General features: G+C 33.6%; 1 protein-coding gene across 1 annotated transcript; it reads left to right on the plus strand.

Annotated features, from left to right (window-relative positions):
* The first annotated feature begins 1,261 nt into the window (after positions 1-1,261).
* Positions 1,262-8,193, plus strand: LOC127077809 (probable F-box protein At4g22030). Its single transcript, XM_051018741.1, has 2 exons — positions 1,262-1,552; positions 7,045-8,193. Exons 1-2 carry the CDS (start codon positions 1,371-1,373, stop codon positions 8,135-8,137), a joined length of 1,275 nt encoding a protein of 424 aa, XP_050874698.1. The 5' UTR covers positions 1,262-1,370; the 3' UTR covers positions 8,138-8,193.
* Positions 8,194-22,971: the final 14,778 nt, after the last annotated feature.

The raw sequence follows: 22,971 nt of genomic DNA on the forward strand, positions 1-22,971 counted from the left end.
AGTCGCTAACCTTTATTGAACCTGTGCCCTTGGGTTGTAGAGTACACGCGTTACCACTGGGGCGCATCATAACAATGTGAATTTCGTAGTATATATTATTATAATATATCTAAATTATTATGATGTCATTTAAATTACATTTTTTTTACTAAATTACTAAATTTATGTTTATGATTTTTTTTAATATAAATATATGTTTTATATGTTATAAAAATAAAAATGTGAAACTTTGACTAAAACTTAAAAATCAAGATGAACATAGTAACTTAAAAATGAAAACCTTGGTGATCGAAATTTTGATAACTGAATTTTTTTAATAAAATAAATATATATTTTGCGACTGAATTATATGTCACAAAATTTCAGTCACTAATTCGGTGGTTAATTTTATTTGGTGACCGATTTAGTGACTTAAAATATTTTATTAACATGATGTCAAAGTTTGGTGGCTAAAGTGACCAGAAAATTGGTCACTAAAAGCAAATTTTCTAGTAGTAATTACTCTATCAAGAACAATGTGTATAATTTGATTGTGGATAATGGCACCTTGGAGAATATGGCGTCACAGAAATTGATAGATTATTGTAAGTTGTCAACAAAACTCTATAAGAAGTCATACACCCTCGGTTGGGTAAACAGAAAATCAAAGTTTTCAATCTGAGAGACAATGTGATGGTGTTTTTGCGTAAGGAAAGATTTCTGTTTTGGATTAAAAATTCGTTAGGAATTTTTTTTCTATATTTTTTATTTTTGTTTTGAATTAAAGTCCATTAGAGTTTTTTTTTATGTATTTAAATACTTTTGATGTGACCACTAATGTTATATTTTATTATAAGAAAATTTAAGAATTTTTTTTATGTTTATGATGGATTTCAAGATTTGATATTCAGATTTATTATTTATAACATGTGTTTTCATTCGAATTATATCGCTAGCTAATCTTTGAGATTTGAGATTATGTCACAAAAGTAAAAGTGAAAATAAAAATAGTGAATGAATAGAAAAAGTACATTACATCCTCATTGTTACGCAGATATGATATCATGATTTTAATTTTTTTACTAAGTAGCATGTTGAGATTTAAGACCCAACATCGCACAAAATAATGCTTTAAATTTTGAACAAGAGAATTTGTCAAATATTTAAACTGGTCAACCAGGGTTTCCTTCAATTGAATTTGACTCTTTCCCTCCCCGTTCCATTGGTGCATTGCTATATAAATATTCAAATTTGATACCATCTTACACATATAAACATTCATTTCAAACATTACAAATAATCCTTTTCTCTATCAACTAACTATTTTCTATCCTACATAAACCAAACACACGTTACCAAGAATTACCTTAGGATTATAATCCATATATTTTATGGCTTCAATATTACAAACTTCAGTTCTAACTTGTTGTTCTTTATCATCCTCAAATAAAGTTATTAATGCAGCTATCCATCTTCCCAAACTCCCTAATATTTCATTGCCACCAACAAAGATACAAACCAGCAGAAAACTGTTAGAAAATTCGGTAAAATTAAATGGATCCAGGACTGAATCGTGATTGAGAATCACTTTCCTTAAAAGTATTTCAAGCACTCTTTTATTATGTCTTAGAGTTGGAAAATGCAAGAACACTCAGGATAATGTCAGCCTTATTTCGAGTCTGCACAAGACAAGTGAAGAACCCGAAATGCAAGGAAGGTTTTCTGGAATTTGGAAGAGAAATTCGTTTTTAGTTCTTGTGTTATTTTTCTGAATAGAATCATATATTTATAGGAGATATGAATGTTGTTTCAAAAGTTTGCAACCTTTGATGAAACAACACCATTTCACCATAAAACACAATGTTTCATATATGACACTATTTCATGAAAAGATATGAAAATTGAATTCAAAATTCAAACAAAACAATAACTAAAAAATTGAATTCAAATCATTAAATGCTATTTAACTCTTTTGTCATTTTGGAACTAATATTGCAAAACAATTTCCAACAATCCCCCACTAGTTCTAATAATGACAAAAATCATTCCAGATAGTGAAATATAAAAAGTGTTAATACAGTTAGGTATCTTTCGATTTTAAACTTAACCTTAGTGAGGATAACGCAGAGTTTAATCGGAATGTTTGGTAGCAAAGCTTTTAAACCATTAATCCATGGGATCAGACCGGCGTTACCTTACACACACTCTTTAAAGGTTCTTCCTTTACATATCTCGCTTAGCACTTATTTATGGCCATATGCTATCCTTTTCATGAATTTTTCATGAGAGAAACTCCAACTCTCACTTTGAGACGGCACCATCTCAAAATTCACATAGGTGAGGTTCATATAGCATCCTTTCCAATAGATACTCTTCTTCGTTAATGAACTTCATTAAGAGGTTTTGGAAACCTCAACCCTCAATTCAACACAGTCAACCTTATTTCCCAAATTCTTGACTTACATCCAATTCAACGACTTGTTGTTACCCATTGAATCTTGAAGTTAATGTTTTGTTAACATAAGATTGGGTTGCTGCCGTTGTCGGAACCTTTATTTAAGGAGTTTCAACCCCATTCCTCTCGAGGTTGTTCGTACTAAGTCTCTGGCCAGTGGCTTAGTAAACGGATCTGCTAAGTTATAGCATGTTCGTATGTAGGTGAGTGAAATGATTCCATCCTTAATCAATTTTCTTACGAACGAATGTCTAAGTCCTATATGTCTAGACTTTCCATTATACACTTCGCTGAATGCTCTTGCTAATGTGGCTTGGCTATCGCAATGTATCATCACTTTTGAGACATTGTCTTTAGCCAATGGAACTTCCAACAGAAGATCCCTCAACCATTCCGCTTCTTGACCGGCGGAAGCGAGAGCCACAAACTCTGATTCCATGGTCGAAAGTGTAATGCATGTTTGTTTCTTGCTCTTCCAAGAAATTGCTCCACCAGCAAGTGTAAATATCCATCCAGTTGTAGATTTATGGTCTCCAATATTAGATATCCAACTCGCATCAGTGTATCCTTCTAATATGGCAGGGAACCTTCCATAGTGAAGACCAAGGTCCTTGGTTTTCAGTAGATAGCAAAAAATCCTTGTAATTGCCTTCCAATGTTCATTACTTGGATTACTAGTAAATCGACTCATTTTACTGACTGCAAATGATATGTCGGGTCTGGTACATTGCATTAGGTACATTAGACACCCTATTGCACTTGCATATTCCAATTGAGCCACTGATCTTCCATTATTCTTTTGAAGTTTGTTGGCATGATCAAATGGAGTGGTTACTTCCTTGAAGTTTAGATGTTTAAACTTATCAAGCATTTTCTCAATATAGTGGGTTTGACTAAGTTCATAACCCCCACTATTTCGCTTAACCTTGATCCCTAAAATTGTGTCAACAAGTCCAAGATCTTTCATCTTGAAAGTGGATGTTAGAAACTTCTTTGTTTCTAAGATTCCTTTTAAATCATTACTAATGATCAACATATCGTCGACATAGAGACAAAGGAATATTACAGTGGTTTTGCACGTCTTTGTGTATAAACACTTGTCACAAGAATTAGGAATAAATCCATTTGAGAGTATTACAGAGTCAAATTTTTGATGCCACTGTTTTGGTGCTTGTTTTAGTCCGTATAAGGATTTGACAAGTTTACACACCTTTTGTTCATTTCCAGGAAGCAGGTAGCCTTCCGGTTGTTCCATGTAGATTTCCTCATCGAGATCTCCATTTAGGAACGCTGTTTTAACATCCATCTGATGGATTATAAGATCATTCAAAGATGCTAAGGCAAACAACAATCTAATAGTAGTTGTTCTTGCTACTGGTGCGTATGTGTCGAAGTAATCTATGCCTTCTTTCTGTCTAAATCCTTTTGCCACTAATCTGGCTTTATAAGTGTTTAAAGTACCATCGCTATGGTATTTCTTCTTAAACACCCACTTGCATCCAATGGGCCTTGATCCCTTAGGTAAGTCAACAAGTTCCCAAGTGTGGTTTGATACAATTGAATCCATTTCATCTTGGATAGCATCTTTCCAAAAAGTGGAGTCCCTTGAAGTTATTGCTTCCTTATAAGTTTTTGGATCATCTTCCACTTGAAGAATAATCGGAATGCGTTGAACAAAGTTCTTACAATTTCCCTCAACAAGATAAAAGGAAATAGATTGAGAATCAATCTCATCTGGTCCTAGATTCTTTGTTTTCCGAATTCTCTTGCTTATCCTAGGCTCGGGTTGTGGTTCAATGATTATAGGAGTGCCTTCAGTTTGTATTTCTACAGTCCGAGAAGAGTTATCTTCATGAGATTCTTTATTAGTGGCCGACTCCGATCCTTTATCCTTTGTGATAAGGTTTTCAAAGAATTCTACATCCCGGGATTCAACAATTACATTAGATTCTAGATTTAAGAGTCTATATGCTTTACTGTGTTGTGCATATCCTACAAAAGCACATCTTATTCCTCGAGGACCCAACTTGTTTCTTTTAGGGTCCATGTTTTTGTAGTATGCCACACACCCCCACACTTTAAAGTAACCGATATTTGGCGCTCTGCCTTTCCATGACTCATATGGAGATATACCAGTTTTCTTTAACGGAATTCTATTGATTATATGACAGGCGGACAATAATGCCTCACCCCACAAGTTAAGGGGTAATTTAGAATGCATCAACATGGCATTCATCATCTCTTGATATGTTCGATTCTTTCTTTCTGCCATGCCATTTTGTTGCGGTGTTCGTGGTGCCGAACATTCATGTATTATACCGTGCTCTTCACAGAATGCATCAAATTCAATTGAAAAGTATTCGCCGCCCCTATCACTTCTAAGGACCTTTATACTTTTATTTAATTGATTTTCGACTTCTGCTTTATAAGTCTTAAAGGCATTAAATGCATCATCTTTATGCTTTAAGAGATATACATGAGTGTATCTAGAGGAATCGTCTATGAATGTAATAAAGTATCTATTCCCTCCACGTGTCAACATGCCATTAAATTCGCACAAATCTGAGTGCACAAGATCAAGTAATTTCGTTTTCCTTTCAACACTTTTGAAAGGCTTCTTAATCATTTTTGATTCAACACATAATTCACATTTTTTGAAATCCTTTATATTACATGAAATTAGTCCAGATTTAATTAGTCTCTTCATAGAACTAATACCACAATGTGCTAATCTATTATGCCATAAAGAAACGGAATCAAGCATGTAAACGGAATTAGAAATTTCATTAATAATATTATCATTAGTACATAGTTTGATCATTCCCTCTGCGGAATATCCTTTTCCAATGAATACACCATTACGGGTCAAAATAAGTTTGCCCGATTCATATACAGATTTAATACCCGGTTTTCCCAATAAATCCCCACTAACAAGATTCCTATTCATGTCTGGAACATGAAGCACATTTACAAGTGTAACTTTCTTTCCAGAAGTGAAGTTAAGTTCGACCGAACCGGTTCCAACAACTTTAGAGCGGACTTCATTTCCCATTTGTACCTCTTGTCCATCAATTGCTTCAGAATAGGTTTTGAATGCAGCCTTGTCATAAGTAACATGCACTGTAGCACAAGTGTCATACCACCAACCTTGAACTTTTCCTTTGATTGCCATAATTTCGCTCACTGTAGCAATTATGTCATCATCTGATCGAATTGCATTGATCTCATTTTTTGCTTTATTTTGTCTGCAATCTCGAGCATAGTGTCCAGGTTTACCGCATACGAAACATCCGTTCTTTGGACCTTTATGACCGCCAGAGTTCTTGAACTTGTTATGTTCTTTCTTTGGTCCAAGATGACTCTTTATGCCATCATGTCTCTTCTTTCCCTTGTTGGTCACAGCGTTTGTTTTGAAATGAGTAGGGGGTTCTGATTTCTCCCTCTCCTTCGATTCCTCCTCGATTCGAAGATGTTTCTGAATTTTCTCCAAGGAGAAGTCCTCGGAACTGTGCAACAATTTCTTTCGGTAGCCTTTCCATGAAGGTGGTAATTTTGCAATAATTGCACCGACTTGGAAGGTCTCAGGGATGTCTATTTTTACTGCCTTTATTTTATTGACCAGAACTTGCAATTCATGCACTTGGGGAAGAATGGGCTTAGAATCTAAGAATTTAAAATCGAAATATTTAGATATTAAGAACTTCTTCGTACCTTCCTCTTCAGCCTTGAACTTGAATTCTAGTGCCTTCCATATTTCTGTTGCCGATGGATTGTCTGTGTAGAGGTCGTAGAGACGATCAGATAAAGTATTCAGAATGTGTCCACGGCAAAGCAGTTCGTCCTCCTTGCGTTTCTTGCGCTCCTTCTTGAGTTCTTCCGAATCATTTTCTGTTGGTTCAGGTATTGGTTGTAGGTCGGGATCAAGAACATAGTGAACCTTCAGGGCAGTCAATAGGAATGTCATCTTGTCTTGCCATCTTGTGTAATTTGTTCCATCAAATCGATCTAACTTGACAAGATCCTGATTCATCACTTTGATGCTTGAAACAGCAGCGTCTGAAGCCATTATGTTACTAATACTTTTAAGATTGTTAGAAAATTCGGTAAAATTAAATGGATCCAGGACTGAATCGTGATTGAGAATCACTTTCCTTAAAAGTATTTCAAGCACTCTTTTATTATGTCTTAGAGTTGGAAAATGCAAGAACACTCAGGATAATGTCAGCCTTATTTCGAGTCTGCACAAGACAAGTGAAGAACCCGAAATGCAAGGAAGGTTTTCTGGAATTTGGAAGAGAAATTCGTTTTTAGTTCTTGTGTTATTTTTCTGAATAGAATCATATATTTATAGGAGATATGAATGTTGTTTCAAAAGTTTGCAACCTTTGATGAAACAACACCATTTCACCATAAAACACAATGTTTCATATATGACACTATTTCATGAAAAGATATGAAAATTGAATTCAAAATTCAAACAAAACAATAACTAAAAAATTGAATTCAAATCATTAAATGCTATTTAACTCTTTTGTCATTTTGGAACTAATATTGCAAAACAATTTCCAACAAAAACAACAACTTATTCATCAACAATTAATACTAGAAAGCAACAACAAAAACAACACAAGAATATTACATGATCAACAACAAGAGAATTCTACGAATTCTAACGCCACAATTCAACTCTATGCAGTCTTAGAAGCTGTATCCGACAGAGTTGAAATGCATCAAAACATTGGCGAGCAACGTAACAACTGGAACAACCTTCTCTTAAACTCAACCAACATGATTACTCTAACTGCGACAGCCATGGCTGGTGTTGCTGCTGTCACAAGTGGAGAAGGTGCACCACTTTTGGCTCTGAAACTATCTTCTGCTCTTCTGTTTTCTGCTGCAACTGGATTATTGCTTATCATGAACAAAATCCAACCCTCTCAACTCACAGAAGAGCAAAGGAATGCAACAAGACTGTTCAAACAACTTCAGACACAAATTCAAACAACAATTAAAATAGGAAACCCTAGTGAAGAAGATGTGAAGGGTGCTATGGATAAAGTTTTGGCACTTGACAAAGCTTACCCACTTCCCTTATTAGGCGCAATGCTTGAAAAATTCCCTGCAAAATTTGAGCCTGCTGTTTGGTGGCCTTCCAAAAATGGAAAAACACAAAGCAAGAAAATGGGTAAAATGAATAATGGATGGAGTGAAGAATTAGAAACGGAAATGAGGGAAGTTGTTGAAGTGATAAAGAGAAAAGACACTGAAGATTATAACAGACTTGGAAACATAGCATTGAAGATAAACAAGAGTTTGGCAGTTGCAGGGCCATTACTCACAGGAATTGCAGCCATTGGATCAACTTTTATAGGTAATGGTAGTTTTGTGGCTGCTTTTGTTCCACTCTTGGCTGGTTCGTTGGCTTCTGCAGTTAATACCTTTGAGCATGGTGGACAAGTTGGCATGGTTTTTGAAATGTACAGAGCTTCTGGTGGCTTCTTCAAGTTGTTAGAAACCTCAATTGAATCAACTTTGGGAGAGAAAGATTTACAGAAAAGAGAAAATGGAGAGTTGTTTGAAATGAAGATGGCTTTGCAGTTGGGAAGAAGTATATCAAATCTGAGGGAACTTGCATCAAAATCAGCTTCTTATAGAATGGAAGGTGTTGGTGACATGGATGAATTTGCCAGCAAAATATTCTAAGACATATCAATTAATTCATTTCTTTATATTTTTTATTATTTCATTCTTTGTACTTAGTTATTTAAACCTGACATAATTCAAAGAAAAGAAACTGTTACATACCAACTTAAACATATGCATGTTGTTACTAATCTGTTTTTGTTTTTCTTGATTCGGTTTTGTCTATTTGACATTTGTTGTACAATACAACACATGCAATGAAGAATTTAACTTTTCAATTAGATACAAAATATAACATACACTAATATTAAGATTAGGGAATAAATGGTAAATGGCGTCTAATAGTACGTGACACACTTTTGTGAAGAGAGAAAAAAGAGAATTTAAAAATAAAATTTTTATTATTGAAGATTGATTGTGTGTTACAAACTGGTTTATATATGTATGTATTTATATACGAAGTTACTTGACTACTAAGTAACAAATATAACAAACTAAGTAACAAATCATAAACCATAATTAACTCTGGGCTTGAGTCACACACAATTTGAATTATATCTTATATCTCAACATACCTCTCTATAATCCAAATTGTCGAACATATACTAATCATAATCGGTCTGAACTATTCCTAATTTCTTTCTCAAATTCAGGAATATGTTGATCTTCAATCCTTCGGTGAAAATGCCGGTCAACTGTGCTTCACTAGAGCAATGTCTCACTTCAAGTTCACCTTGATTTACCTTCTCCCTAAGGAAATGAAATCTAGTTTCGATGTGCTTACTCCTTCCATGCAAAACTCGATTCTTCGCAAGATTTATGGCTGACTTGTTGTCGATCTGCAGTGCCAAAGGTTTCTTCACTTCGATCTCCATTTCTTCTAGCATTTATATGGTCCAAATTTCTTGACATGCAGCATAGGATCCTACTATATATTCAGTCTCACACGAAGGCAATGCCACCACTGGTTGCTTTCTCCAGCACCATGAGATTGGGGCACCAAATACTTGAAAGAAATAACCAGTTGTGCTTCTTTGATCTTCCTTATCTCCACACCATTCAGCATCTGAATAACAAGTAACCATAACTTCTTTGCTTTCAGAGTATTGTCGAAATAGAATTCCATAGTTTGTCGATCCTTTTAAGCATCTCAGGATTCTTCTTGCAGCCTTCTTGTGTGACACCATTGGTTCACTCATGTATCTGCTCACTAATCTGACTGAGAAACCTATATCAGGTCGACTGTTGCACACATATCATAGGGATCTGATAATTTGTTTGAACAAAGTTGCATTGACTTTGTCTTCCTCTCCTGCTTATTTAACTTCAAGTTTCGTTCGACAGGTGAAGATGCAGAAGTTGAATCATCCATCCGAAATCTCTTGAGTATCTCTTTGACATAATTTCTTAGATGTTGCACCATACCTTGCTTCGACATTTGAAATTTCATGCCTAGGAAATAAGACAAGTTTCCTAGATCCGACATTTCAAATTTCTTCTTCATCAGCTCTTTGAACATTGACAGGTTCTCTAAGCTATTTCTAGCCACTAGCAAGTCATCGACATATAAGTAGATGATTGTTACATCTTGTGACACAACCTGGAAATAAACACCATACTCATATTTGCATTTGACAAATCCCAATTCGATATAGTATGATTCGATCTTCTTATTCCATGCCATAGGTGCCTGCTTGAGACCATATAATGCTTTGAGCAAATTGTATACTTTCCTTGCTTCCTCCTGAATCACAAACCCGTGAGGTTGTGTGACATATACCTCTTCATCTAGAGGACCATTCAAAAATGTTGATTTCACATCTAAGTGAAATGTCGACCAACCTTGATTACATGCTAAGGTAACTACTAGTCGAACAATCTCCAATCTTACTACTGGTGCATATAATTCAGAGTAGTCGAGTCCCGCTCTCTGAAGAAAACCTCGAGCTACCAATCTTTTCTTATGTCAGGCTATCGATCCATCAACATTGTGCTTCAACTTGAACACACACTTTACTTTGATATCTTTTGTATGTGTTGACAATTTGACTAACTCATATGTGTTGTTTCTTTCAATTTCTTGTAACTCTTCAACCACAACTAACTTCCACTTTTTATTGTTTAAGGCTTCGCTATAGTTGATTGGTTCATCACCTACAAGTAAGGAGAAATGAACTGATTCTCCATTTGGTGTGACTTCATCATCAGCAGTCACTTCATAGTCTTGAAGTTTTGCTGAGTGAGATCTAGTTCTTTGAGGCCATTTACTAGTACTAGCTATACCATCTTCGACTTCGACCGTGTCAGGCATGTTAGTAATTACGTCGACTTTGACTGAAATATCAACAATTTCTTCGACTTCGACATCGTTACTTTCTTCTTTGAAATCACAGCTCATCAATGGCTTGTCAATTGTATCACTATTCCAATCCCGGAAAGAATTTTCATTAATCACAACATCTCGAATAATCACGATCTTATGATTAATTGGATTGAACAACCTGTATGCACCAGTTTTATGATATCCTACCAGAATCATAGGTTCAGTCTTGTCATCAAGTTTCCTTCTTCTAACATAAGGAATATGCACTACTACAAAAAATCCTATTTCACCTCGGATGCAAAAGGGATATAACCTCAGTTACACAGGCGAGGTAACGAAGGGAGACATGAAAACATGTCTCTTTACCCCTCGATTTTAAATAATTGAGGGGAAAAGTGGCACTTGTCATGGATTTGATCCCTAATAACTGCATTTTTTTTTTGTATTTTCAAAATTACGCTACTTTTTACCTCGATTTTTAACAATAATCGAGGGGTAAAGTTTTGTTTACAAAATTTTATTTTAACATGTTTTTTTTTGCTTTAATCTATAAAGCATCAAATTTGTTGACAAACTCTAAATCTTCATCATCATCATCAACAACAACACCAATAACAACAACAAAAACAAAATCAATAGAATCCTTAAACATTAAATCTCAACAACAAAAACAAAAACAAAATCATGGAATCTTTAAACACAAATCTCAACAACAAAAACAAAAACAAAAACAACATATAAAGAAAATCAATAGAATCATTAAATACTAAATTTCAATAACAACAACAATATTAAACATTTTACTTGTTACAACTACAACTAACATTAATAAGTTATTTTCATATTTTCCTAACTAACATTAAACATTTTTAACCATAATTACTAGAGAAAAGATTATGTTAAGAAACTAACCATGAAATATTTTCATACTCTTGCTTTCATTATCATTGTTTTCAATATGTTAAATTTAAATATCAGTATTTTGCATCCAAGATAGATAGTTGTGGCATTTATGTTTTAATTGGCTAGTGACAGTTTCACGTTGATCATTGATGTTTCATGTGGATTGATGATTTGACAATGTCTTGAGCATTATTAATTTATAAATGGACGACAAAGATTCGCTACTTAGTTTTTTCATCAAATTGGTCATAAAAAATGCTACTTTACCCCTCGGTTTTCAGAAAAACTGAGGTAATAGGTCATAGAAAAATTAAAAGGTGATAAAATTTAGTTGTTGAGATTCGAAGACGTGTCCCCTGAATACTTTACCCCTCAGTTTTTAGCGAAACCGAGGTAATACGTCATAATTTTTTTAAAGACATTCAAAGGTGATAAAATTTAGATGCTAGGATTCGAAGATGTATCCTCTAAATACTTTATCCATCGGTTTTCAGCAAAACCGAGGTAATAAGTCATAAAATTTAAAAAAATTAAAAGGTGATAAAATGTAGTTATTGGGATTCGAATGTGTGTCCTCTAAATACTTTACCCCTCGATTTCCAGCTAAACCGGAGGAATCTATGGTATTTAAAAATAAATAAAAAATTAAAATGTGACGCGTCTTTGGTTTACACCTCAGTTTTTTTTGGGTGAGGTAAAAGTTTCGTCATAAAATGTATTATTTATAGTAGTGATGCTTGTAACAAGTAGATCCATACACCTTCAGATGACTCACTGATGGTCGTTTGCCACTCCAAACTTCTTCAGGAACCTTGTTCTTCAACCTCTTGATAGAGCACATATTCAGAATATAAACAACAGTGGAAGCAGCTTCATCCTGTAAGGATTTTGGCAAATTCTTATGCTTCAACATGCATCTCGCCATGTCCAATAAGGTCATGTTTCTTCTTTCTGCTATTCCACTATGTTGAGGCGTGTAAGGAGAAGTTACCTTATGACCAATACCATGTTTTGCACATAATTTTTCAAACATCTTTGATGTATATTCGTCACCTCCATCTGTTCGCAAAACTTTGATCTTCTTCTCAATCTAGTTTTCGATAAGCATCTTGAATCTCTTAAAGATTTCAAATACTTCGTCCTTTTGCTTGATCACATAAATCCATAACTTTCAACTAAACTCATTGAAAAACGAAACAAAATACTTGTTTCCACCAATGGTATGCTCTTCAAAAGGTCCATATACATCTGAATGTACAACTTCGAGTATGCAGGAGGATCTCATTGGCATAGTCGAAACGAAATACTTTTTGGATTTCTTCCTGACTAGACATCCTTCACAAATTTTAACGGGCATCTCCAGGCTTGGTATACCAATTACCATATCTTGAGAAATCAATTGATTGAGTGATCGAAAGTTCAAATTTCCAAACCTTAAATGCCACAACTAACTATTATTATGGTCGACAATATTTTTTAGACATTGTACTTCAGTCGAACTGATCATCGTTTATAATGTCCTATTCTTCGATAAAGGTGATTTTAAGACCAAATTGTTATGGGTTTCAAAAATTCTAAGGCTTCATCTTTCATAATCACTCAAAAACCTTTTTCGACCAGTTATCCAACGCTTAGCGGGTTTCACTTCATTCCAGGTACATAGAATATATCTTTGATCATATCTTTTCATCCATTGCTCCTTTGAAAAATTATGTCACTGATACCTTCTACTTGCAACGAGATATTATCAGTAAGTTTAACCTTGATATTCTTCGATGAGTCAAAATCTTCTAACCATAATTTTTTACCAGTCATGAGATTCGAGTAGCCCGAGTCGAGGAACCAGATCTTGGATTCGACATGGTCATCTGCAACTGCAGCCATAACCATCATATCTTCATAATCATCTGAATTTTGGCATGCAAGGTTTGCTCCTTCCTCCTTGCCTTTTGTTGATCCCTTGTCTTTATTGTACCAACAATTCTTGTCCACGTGACCCCATTTTTCACAGTTATAACATTGCACATCGTTTTTCTCTTTGTCTTTCTGATAGGAGTTTCTTCCTCCTCTTTTCGAGGATTCAAAAGCCCTATCATTGACAGTGTGCTTATGAGGGTTCGACCAAGAATTCTTTCTCTTAGTCTTGTCTCCTTTTCCTTTGAACTTGTCAGAACCACCATGCTTCTTCCAAGCCTGTGCAGTGCTTGTATCGAATCTTGAACCCCTTTCCTTTTGACAATCCTAATCTCATGCGCCTCCAACGAACCAACCAAATCTTCCAGTTCCATGGTTTCAAGATTGTTGGATTCTTGAATAGGTACGATAATATGATCAAAGTGAGAGGTTAATATACTCATTAAATTCTCAATTATCATCTTATCAGTTAGGGTTTCACCACAAGCATTCATGAGATGGAAAAGATAATGCATCTTCAATACATAGCGTGCAATCTTTTCATCTTCTCCCATCTACAATAATTCATACTACCGTCGCAAAGTCTGCAATTTGACAACTTTGACTTTCTAACCCACTTCATAGTACTTAACAAGAATATCCCAAGCCTCTTTCGTCGATTCAGCATGAGAAATTCTATCAAAATTCACTGAATCTACCGCCGATTGATGCAAAATGCAGCCTTACAATCTTTCTTCTTGGCCTCCTTGTTCGCGACTCTCTGAGTATCAGTTGCATTCCTAGAGAGCTCAGGAGCGCCATTAGTAAAGAATTCAAGGGTTTCATGAAATCCAAACATATATTGAATTTTTTTCTCCATCGAATCCACTTCTCATCATCAAGAATTTGAAGAGAATTTGGAATGTCGTTGGTGCCATTCGTCTTTACAGAAAACACGATTAACAACCCATGATCTTGAAAGCATGATCACAGACATGTGATTCTTGAAAACACGATCAAGAATCTAACCAAAGTTCTAGATACCAATTTATTAGTGTGTGAGGCACTTTTGTGAGGAGAGAAAAGAGAGAGATAATATGAAAAATAAGGATTCTATTATTGAAGAATGTAAACATAGAATACCAAATTTACATTGTTTTAAATCTTATTTTCACTGGTCTGTATCATTTTTTACACCGAAACTATAAAATATGTGACAGAATTGGAATATATCATATCATTTTAAATCTTGTAAACAAAGAATAACAAATTATCATTATTTTCAAAACCAAATGTATAAATTTACATTTTTCTCATCAAGACAGAATACACACATTTACATATTTGCACATAAAAATGATAAAACATATGTACATATACAAATTAAGATTATAGCAACCAAGAAAAACTATTATTATCAAGATTAAATAAAAAGATAAGAAGGCACTAACTCAATGTGATCGAATGTCATACATATCTTCTTTTGAGTATGGTGTTTTATCGTTAAGCTACTATAATTAGAAAAAATTTAAATTATGATAAGATAACAACAACAACATTAACTTAAGAAATATAAATATGTATATATCACTACTACAAAATAGACATTTCATTGCACCAATTTTATAATGGTCATAGTGTTAACTGTGGTAATAATTTATTTCTGGGCACTTTTTATTTTTTGGTATTTACTAAAGGGAATGTCACAATGGTCAAATGAAGCAGTTGTGGTTAAAGGTACACAGAGTGAAATGGTTCAAATCCCAACATCAACAGTTACCCATTTATCGTGATAAAAATGTGATTGACAATGTATGTCGCCACAATTTTTATTACCAACCTTAATGAAAGGTGATACTTATTTATATATAAGTGAAATTATCTCTCGCTTCCATACATAACAACCATCTCTCTCATAACAAAACCCTAACAACTATTTCAATCGTCTCTCTCCAAACGAAACTCTAACAACTCTGTCACTCGTCTCTCTCATATGGAAACCCCAAAACGAAACCATAACATCAAATCTTAATCAATGGGTATTTACAAGTTCATTTTCTCTATAGTTATTTTTTCAAAATATGTTTCAATAGCTTGTTTCATGATGTATGAACTTTCTTCTTGTTTTGACTTATAGGTAGGGATGTTTGTTTCAATAAAGAGAATGAAGCTAAAGTTAGCGTCACAAAATTGTAGGTAGGGATTTTAAGTTTACTGCTCTAACTTTAGCTTCATCCTTATTTAATTATGGACACATCATTATAAGATATGTATGGTACGTTTCTGAAGCATTCTATGACTTGATATGTTGTAGTTGTTGTTTATGGTTTATTGTCGATGAATGCTGTTGTTAATGTTTGTTTAAAATATGAGTTTATTATATATTATGTGGTTTTAGTGTTTTTCCAATCCCTTATTGAATGTATAGCTTTACAAATTGCATTAGAAACTTATGATATGACAGATAAATTTGTATTATAAAACAAGTCCACGTTCAATTCTTGACAAGAATTCTTCACATTGTTAACTATATGTTGTTCTTTAACCGTTAAAAACTGGTTTAATGATTGTATGTCTTCAACCGTCTCTTTCTCCACCTCTAATGTTGTTTACAAAGTAGATAATATTTTTCAAAAAGAAATGGAGGTGAAGGAAGGAACGGTTGAAGAAGTAGGATCATTAAACCAAATTCTTACTGATTAAGAGCAAAATACGAATAAGATATTGAAGAGGTCTTGTCAAGCATTGAACTGAACTTGTTCTTCTAATATAACTTAATTTGTCATGTTATAATGTTCTAGTGCATGTTGAAAGGTTATATGTTTAGTGAGCATTAGACAAATAAGCATTTCACATGATTTATAATAAATCCAGGTCTATATATCACAACGGTTGTTTAGAATAACCATTGTTAAATAGGTTGCATTAAAAAATAACATAACGGTTGTTTAAAGTAACTGTTGTGGTAGGTAGCGCGCTACATAGATACGATAACGGTGATAGGACTTTGGTGGAAAGCGTCATACATACAACCACACCTTACCTCACAAAGATTGGTTCAAAGTGGTGGTATCCATTTTCCAACCATTATGATAGGTGTTTTATGTAGTAGTGTATATGTATACTTGATGCTTCATCCATCCATTTGTAATGCATGTGGAGACAATATGGAGAATATATCTCATAGCATAATATCCACAAGAATAGTCGTTGGGTTATTTTCGCCATTACAAGTGATTTTCATATATTTATATCACTAATAAACACAAATAATACAATTCAAAAAGCACAAGTAATATACTTACTTTTGGGTATACATAGTTTGACTTTTTACCAAGTAAATTTCGTTTGATTGCATTATGTTCCTCCATCGCTCTACATGTGTCGGTTAAACTTAAACATGAATAAAAACTATTCAAATATAAAGTAAGAATTTGAGTATTAAGAATAATACCTCTTACGCATTCAAAGCATTAACCACAACTTTAGGCAGCACAGAGTGCAACGTGCAAAACACAACTATAACATTTTTCCTCTGACATATAACAATTATTTGTCAATATTCGCTACATAAACATTTAGAATTATATATATATATATATATATATATATATATATATATATATATATATATATATATATATATATATATATATATATATATATACATACATATGTATGTATCTATATATATATATATATATATATATATATATATATATATATATATATATATGTCGCACCTCGAAAAATGGGAGCACGACTTAGCGAAGCGCAATCGCACGCTCGCATGATGGACTAAACAGAGTCGCCGCCGAACTTTATTTATTCCTAAAAAGGAAAGGGGAAATATCGATAAAACCCAAGAAAGAACGACAATGATTATGGTCATCGCAACCAATATCAAGGTTCGGGAGTGGATTACGCAAGGGGAAGGTATTAACACCCCTTATGTAATCGACTCCCGAACCCTGATATTGGTTGCGATGACCATAATCATTGTCGTTCTTTCTTGGGTTTTATCGATATTTCCCCTTTCCTTTTTAGGAATAAATAAAGTTCGGTGGCGACTCTGTTTAGTCCATCATGCGAGCGTGCGATTGCGCTTCGCTAAGTCGTGCTCCCATTTTTCGAGGTGCGACAAATGGCGACTCTTCTGGGGAATGATGGAAATATAGGGTAAATGTGGCCCACGAAAAATAAAATATGAGGGTAGAAATTCACTGGGGATAACAGTCCTACTGGAGGAAAGACAAATGGGGAATATGCAAAGAGATTTTAACAACAGGTTCATACATGACCTGACAACACCAGAATATTCAAGGAATTTTCAACAACAAGTTCAAGCATGACCTGACAACACTTGACTATTCAAAGAGTGCTTAATTAACATGTTCAAACATGACCTGATAGCATTGGGGAACATATAAAGAACGTTTGAACAACAAGTTCAAACATGACCTAATGAGAGCTTAAATATCAAGGAAAGTTTAGTCAACAGGTTCATATTTGACTTGACAATATTGGAAAAAAATCAAAGAATTCCATCAATAGGTTCATACATGACCTGACCATTGGAATATTCAAAGAGTTTCAATAACAAGTTCAAACATGACCTGACAATGCTAAGGGATATCAAAAGGTTCCATAAACAGGTCCAAACATGACCTGGAATACTAGAAAATATACAAAGAAATTTTCATCAACAAGCTCATACATGACCTGCCAGCATTGGAAAATTCAAAGTGTTTCAACAACAGATTCAGACATGACCTGACAATACTAGAAAATCAAGGAAATTTTAATCAATAGGTTCATACGTGACCTCAACATTAGGATATTTAAAGAAAGTTTCATCCTTAGGTTCATACATGACCTAACAATACTTGGAAAATCAAAGGGAGTTTTATCAACAGGTTCATGCATGAGCTGACGACACTGGAAAATTCAAAGAAAGTATATCCATAGGTTCATGCATGACCTGACAATTATGGAGGTTTCACAGAGATTCTAACAACAGGTTCATACGTGACCTGACAACACTAGAAAACCGAAAGAAAACTTCAACAACAGGTTCATACATGACATGACAATATTGGAAAACATACAAAGCGAGTTTCATCAACAGGTTCATTCATGACCTGACACTTTAAAATACATCTGATAGTTCTGGAGATTTATCACAAGAAATTCATCCGATCAAAGATTTTGGAGATTTCTAACAAAGAATTTATGCAAAACAAAGATAAACGGGAGTCCTCTTATAAGTAGATCATCCATGCAAAAGGCTACGATGATTCTTTACAAATAGATCAAACAAAACCAACATCATTGGAGTTTTCTAACATGAAAAATGTCCAAGCTTCTGGGAATTCCTCAAGATGATGAGTCATACATGACTTTCACGGAACCATCAGGAAATACAGGGTAATCAAACTCTCAGTACGGGCCAACAACAATTGGACTTTGACCGTAAGCAATGGATTACAACCAACTTTTAATGGATTTTGCCAACAACAATTGGACTTTGACCGTAAGCAATGGATTATAACCAGTTTTTAACGGATTTTGCAAACAACAATTGGACTTTGACCGTAAGCAATGGATTACAACCAGCTTTTAACGGAATGATGCCAACAGCAATTGGACTTTGACTATAAGCAATGGATTACAACCAACTTTTAATGGATTTTGCCAACAACAATTGGACTTTAATTGTAAGCTTTAGTAAAACAATTACTGACTACAACGGAATTTTCCAGCAACAACTGGACTTGAACTTATATTGGCGACAACGAAACTTCATATACCAATTACGAATATATTTACAAACAGAGTGATAGTGATGCCAACGACAATTAGGTTTAAAATGAGTTCTAGTAACAACTAAGCTTGGAAAAATGCCTAATGACAATTGAATTTTAGGAGACACCAATAATGCTTGAAATAATGTCAGGGAATGACATAGAGGTTCTGGAAGTGCGTCAGAACAAAAATGACATGTTTGGAAATTCATCGGAGAGTAAAAGAAATGAATTTTGGAAATACATCAGAATTACAAGGGATATTCTAGAAATGCATCAGAATGCAAATACATCCGATAATACATTGAGGAAATTCTGGAAATACATCAGAATACAAGACAAACATATTTGAGAATACATCAGATAGATGGGGACACACTTGGAAATACACCAGACAAGTTATGGAAGTACATCAATAAACGGAGGAGTAATCCAGAAATTCATTGGATAATCCCCAAAAGGAAATGAACCTCATGGACAAAATTGTCAACTGAGTTGGACTTGAAAATGACTGCGAAAACCGGATGATGGTTTAAGGGCACCAAAGACAAACTGGAATTAGAGGTCAAAGGATATAGGATCAACAACAAGACCTGGGTCAATGAAAAATGAGCCCGGAGTACATTTTGGCTATGCATGATTTGAATTTCTTTTTATGCATGATATATGAATGGTCATGATATGAAAATGCTGACACCTGAGTGGACTGGGAGTTGCAGAGGATTTTTATGGAGATCATGATTCCTCAACACCGAGAACTCAACCAAATATTTTATGATAAATGTTATCAAAGGAGAATTCTATCAAGCTTGACAACCACAACTTAGCCAATGGGATCCTTTTGGAGGAAAATGAATCGTGCTAGCATAATTTTCGGGCACTCATCTTAAACTCAATAGTTGTTGACGTGTGGCAGAATTTGTTTAAGTAGTTTGAAAGCATGAAGGGGGTCTGCCCCTCTGTGGCTCATCTTGCCCTAGTTGGCTGAGTCTTTGAAAACGTTCACCTTGAAAGTGAGTTTGAAACAGCTTGACATGAAACAATCTCGAGATGGCTTGCCCAACGTTTGAATACTGCAATTATCTGACCCTGATTAACCAAATCTTGGAATGGTAGACTTCTGATTGACCGCCCTTTGGATAGTTGGACTCATTGAGCTCTGAGGTGGCTTGCCCCAGTCTATGTCTTGAAGCAAATTACTCTTGGCTAACTGAACCTTGGGGTGATTGGCTTAGATTGAATGATACTCAAAGTGATTTTCCCCTGACTGGACTTCTTTCACTTTATCAAGTTCCTCAATTGTATATTGCTGGAATTTCTTCGATGCTAAGTGTTGAGTTACAAATAAGATTGTTCATTCAAAAATGGTAATTTTAATGCATTGCTTATGCAAAAATTTGAAATCAAAACTTATTATTATGAATGGGTGAAATACAATGAACGGGTCAATGGCAAGAACACAATGATGATCTAGTCATTCAAAGTATGCAAGTTGGTGCAATCAAATGATTAACAAATATTGTTTGGAGTCAGGTTAACACAACCTTATTGTAGTATGCTTTCAGAATAAACCTTGCCTCAATTAGGTCTTTTAAGGGTTGTAACATGGCCAGGTTCACAGTTTTTTGAAACAAAAGGATATAAGGCTCAAAATTTATTTTTTACCCACCCTTCTTCTTGATGATCTCCAGTTCCTATGTTTAGTTAATTCAATACACGCATTCGACTTCGAAGGTGTGAAGGTGAAAATGAGGATTCAAGATGAGATTTTCTTGAAATGACAGTCACCTTATTTTGTTTTTGTTGAGAATTTCTAACCTCATTTTTTGTTTTTTGTGGGGGCCCTTTACCATATGTCTCCATCATTCCCCACAAATATTTGTTTCATTTTGCATCCATCATAAAGCATCATGCTAGGGTTTATCTTATGTCTGATTATATCCCTAGCAAGCCAAAAATAAAAAGAGTCATGCATACATTCATAACATCTCCTATCATATCATATCATTTGCATTTCAGGATCAAAATTCGGGTCTTCTTAGTATTTAACTATCTCCCATTATGATCATATGAAGAGTGTCCTGCTTCATATTCATCATAGCTATCGCATCTCTACATAATATATCATGCATTCCATACCGCATAGTGCCTAGAATATCAGTCGAAATAATTTTTCGGATCTATAGGCAAACCGGTTGAATTAATCGGCGGATGTGCGTCAAATCAGTGGACGAAATTTTTTGAAAATCAAGCTTCGAGACATCAGCTTTATTAATCTACATTTCGTATAGTTTAATTTGGTATGCTCGATTTATTTTTCAGCTAAATTTTCGGCCACTTTTTGATCAGCTCGAGCCTGTTTAACCGGTCAAATTTATTTCAAAATTAAAAGAAACGCTGTATTTTCCCAATAAGTTTATTTCGCACTGATCATTTTGGTGCATTCATTTTAATTTTTCGAGCACTTTTGTGCCCGACTTTTATTCATTTTAAATCCTTTTATTTTCAATCTTTTGTCAAAAGATTCAAAAAAATTAAATAGAATTGTTCATTGTGGTTGTTTTAAAATTTGTGAATTTTGTTTGTTTTAATTAATTGAATTTGATTTTAATCAATTAAAGCATTTATAATGGTCATTCTAGGCATTTAAGTTGTCTAACAATATGTGCTTCTTTGAATTGTTTATGACCATCAGATTCATTTGATCATTGGTTCATATTGGCAATCCATGCCCACTCCTCTCATCCAATCAAAAAAATAGAAGATTAAGAAAATAAAAGAATTTGAGAAATAATAAAATCTTTTGGCCACAAGAGGAAAGACGGGACAACTCTTTAGAAAATTAAAAAAGGGCACTTTCCATTTAAATGTATAAAACATACTCATGAAAAACAATGATTTTCTATCTCACACAAGTAGGCTGCCCCCAACGGCTCTCTCTTACTCTCACGTGGCTAGCACCAGAAGGAAAAATCTATTTTTTAGTGATACTCTCTCTTTCCATACATGGCAGCATGCCATTGGCGGGGAGGATTTTTCAAATTGGAGTATCTCACTAAAAAATAGAATTGGAATAAAAAGGAGAGGATTGCACAAACAGAGGGAGAGGCTTCTTCACTATTTTTTTGGGGTGAATAATTTTTCTACAAAAAATACCAAAACTCCTCCCCCCTTGATCACCTCTTCAACGACTTTTCCATCTACACACATTTATCTTTTCACTCAATAAACACAACACTTTTTTTTGATTTGCTACATATCCCATCCACACATATCTCTTCTCACACTCACATAAAACCACCTCAATAACTACCCCTATCTATCTCATTTAGAAAAGTGAGTAATTGATAGAAAGAATGAAGATTGGATATGTACTAGCACTTCACACAAACTAATCTTCTCTTTTTAGTTTTTATAATATATTTACTTTTAATTTTTCTTAGTTATATATATTTATATCCTTTTGTTTTAGTTTTAATATATATATATATATATATATATATATATATATATATATATATATATATATATATATATATATATATATATATATATATATATATATATATATATATATATATATATATATATATATGATTAAATTTAATATATATGTGTGTGTTCAGTTTTTAATTTATATAGATTCTTCTTTCTTTTATATATATATATATATATATATATATATATATATATATATATATATATATATATATATATATATATATATATATATATATATATATATATATATATATATATATATATATATATATATATATATATATATATATTCTCCTTAGTTTTATAGTTTATATTACCTATACATTTTTTTGTTGTATATAATCATACCATATATATTTGTTAGTTTTTCTTTTTAAATTTACATGTATAAATTTTTCAGTCATATATATATATATATATATATATATATATATATATATATATATATATATATATATATATGATATGAT

Source organism: Lathyrus oleraceus, chromosome 1 (genome assembly GCF_024323335.1).
Source record: "Lathyrus oleraceus cultivar Zhongwan6 chromosome 1, CAAS_Psat_ZW6_1.0, whole genome shotgun sequence".
NCBI classification, from domain to species: Eukaryota; Viridiplantae; Streptophyta; class Magnoliopsida; order Fabales; family Fabaceae; genus Lathyrus; species Lathyrus oleraceus.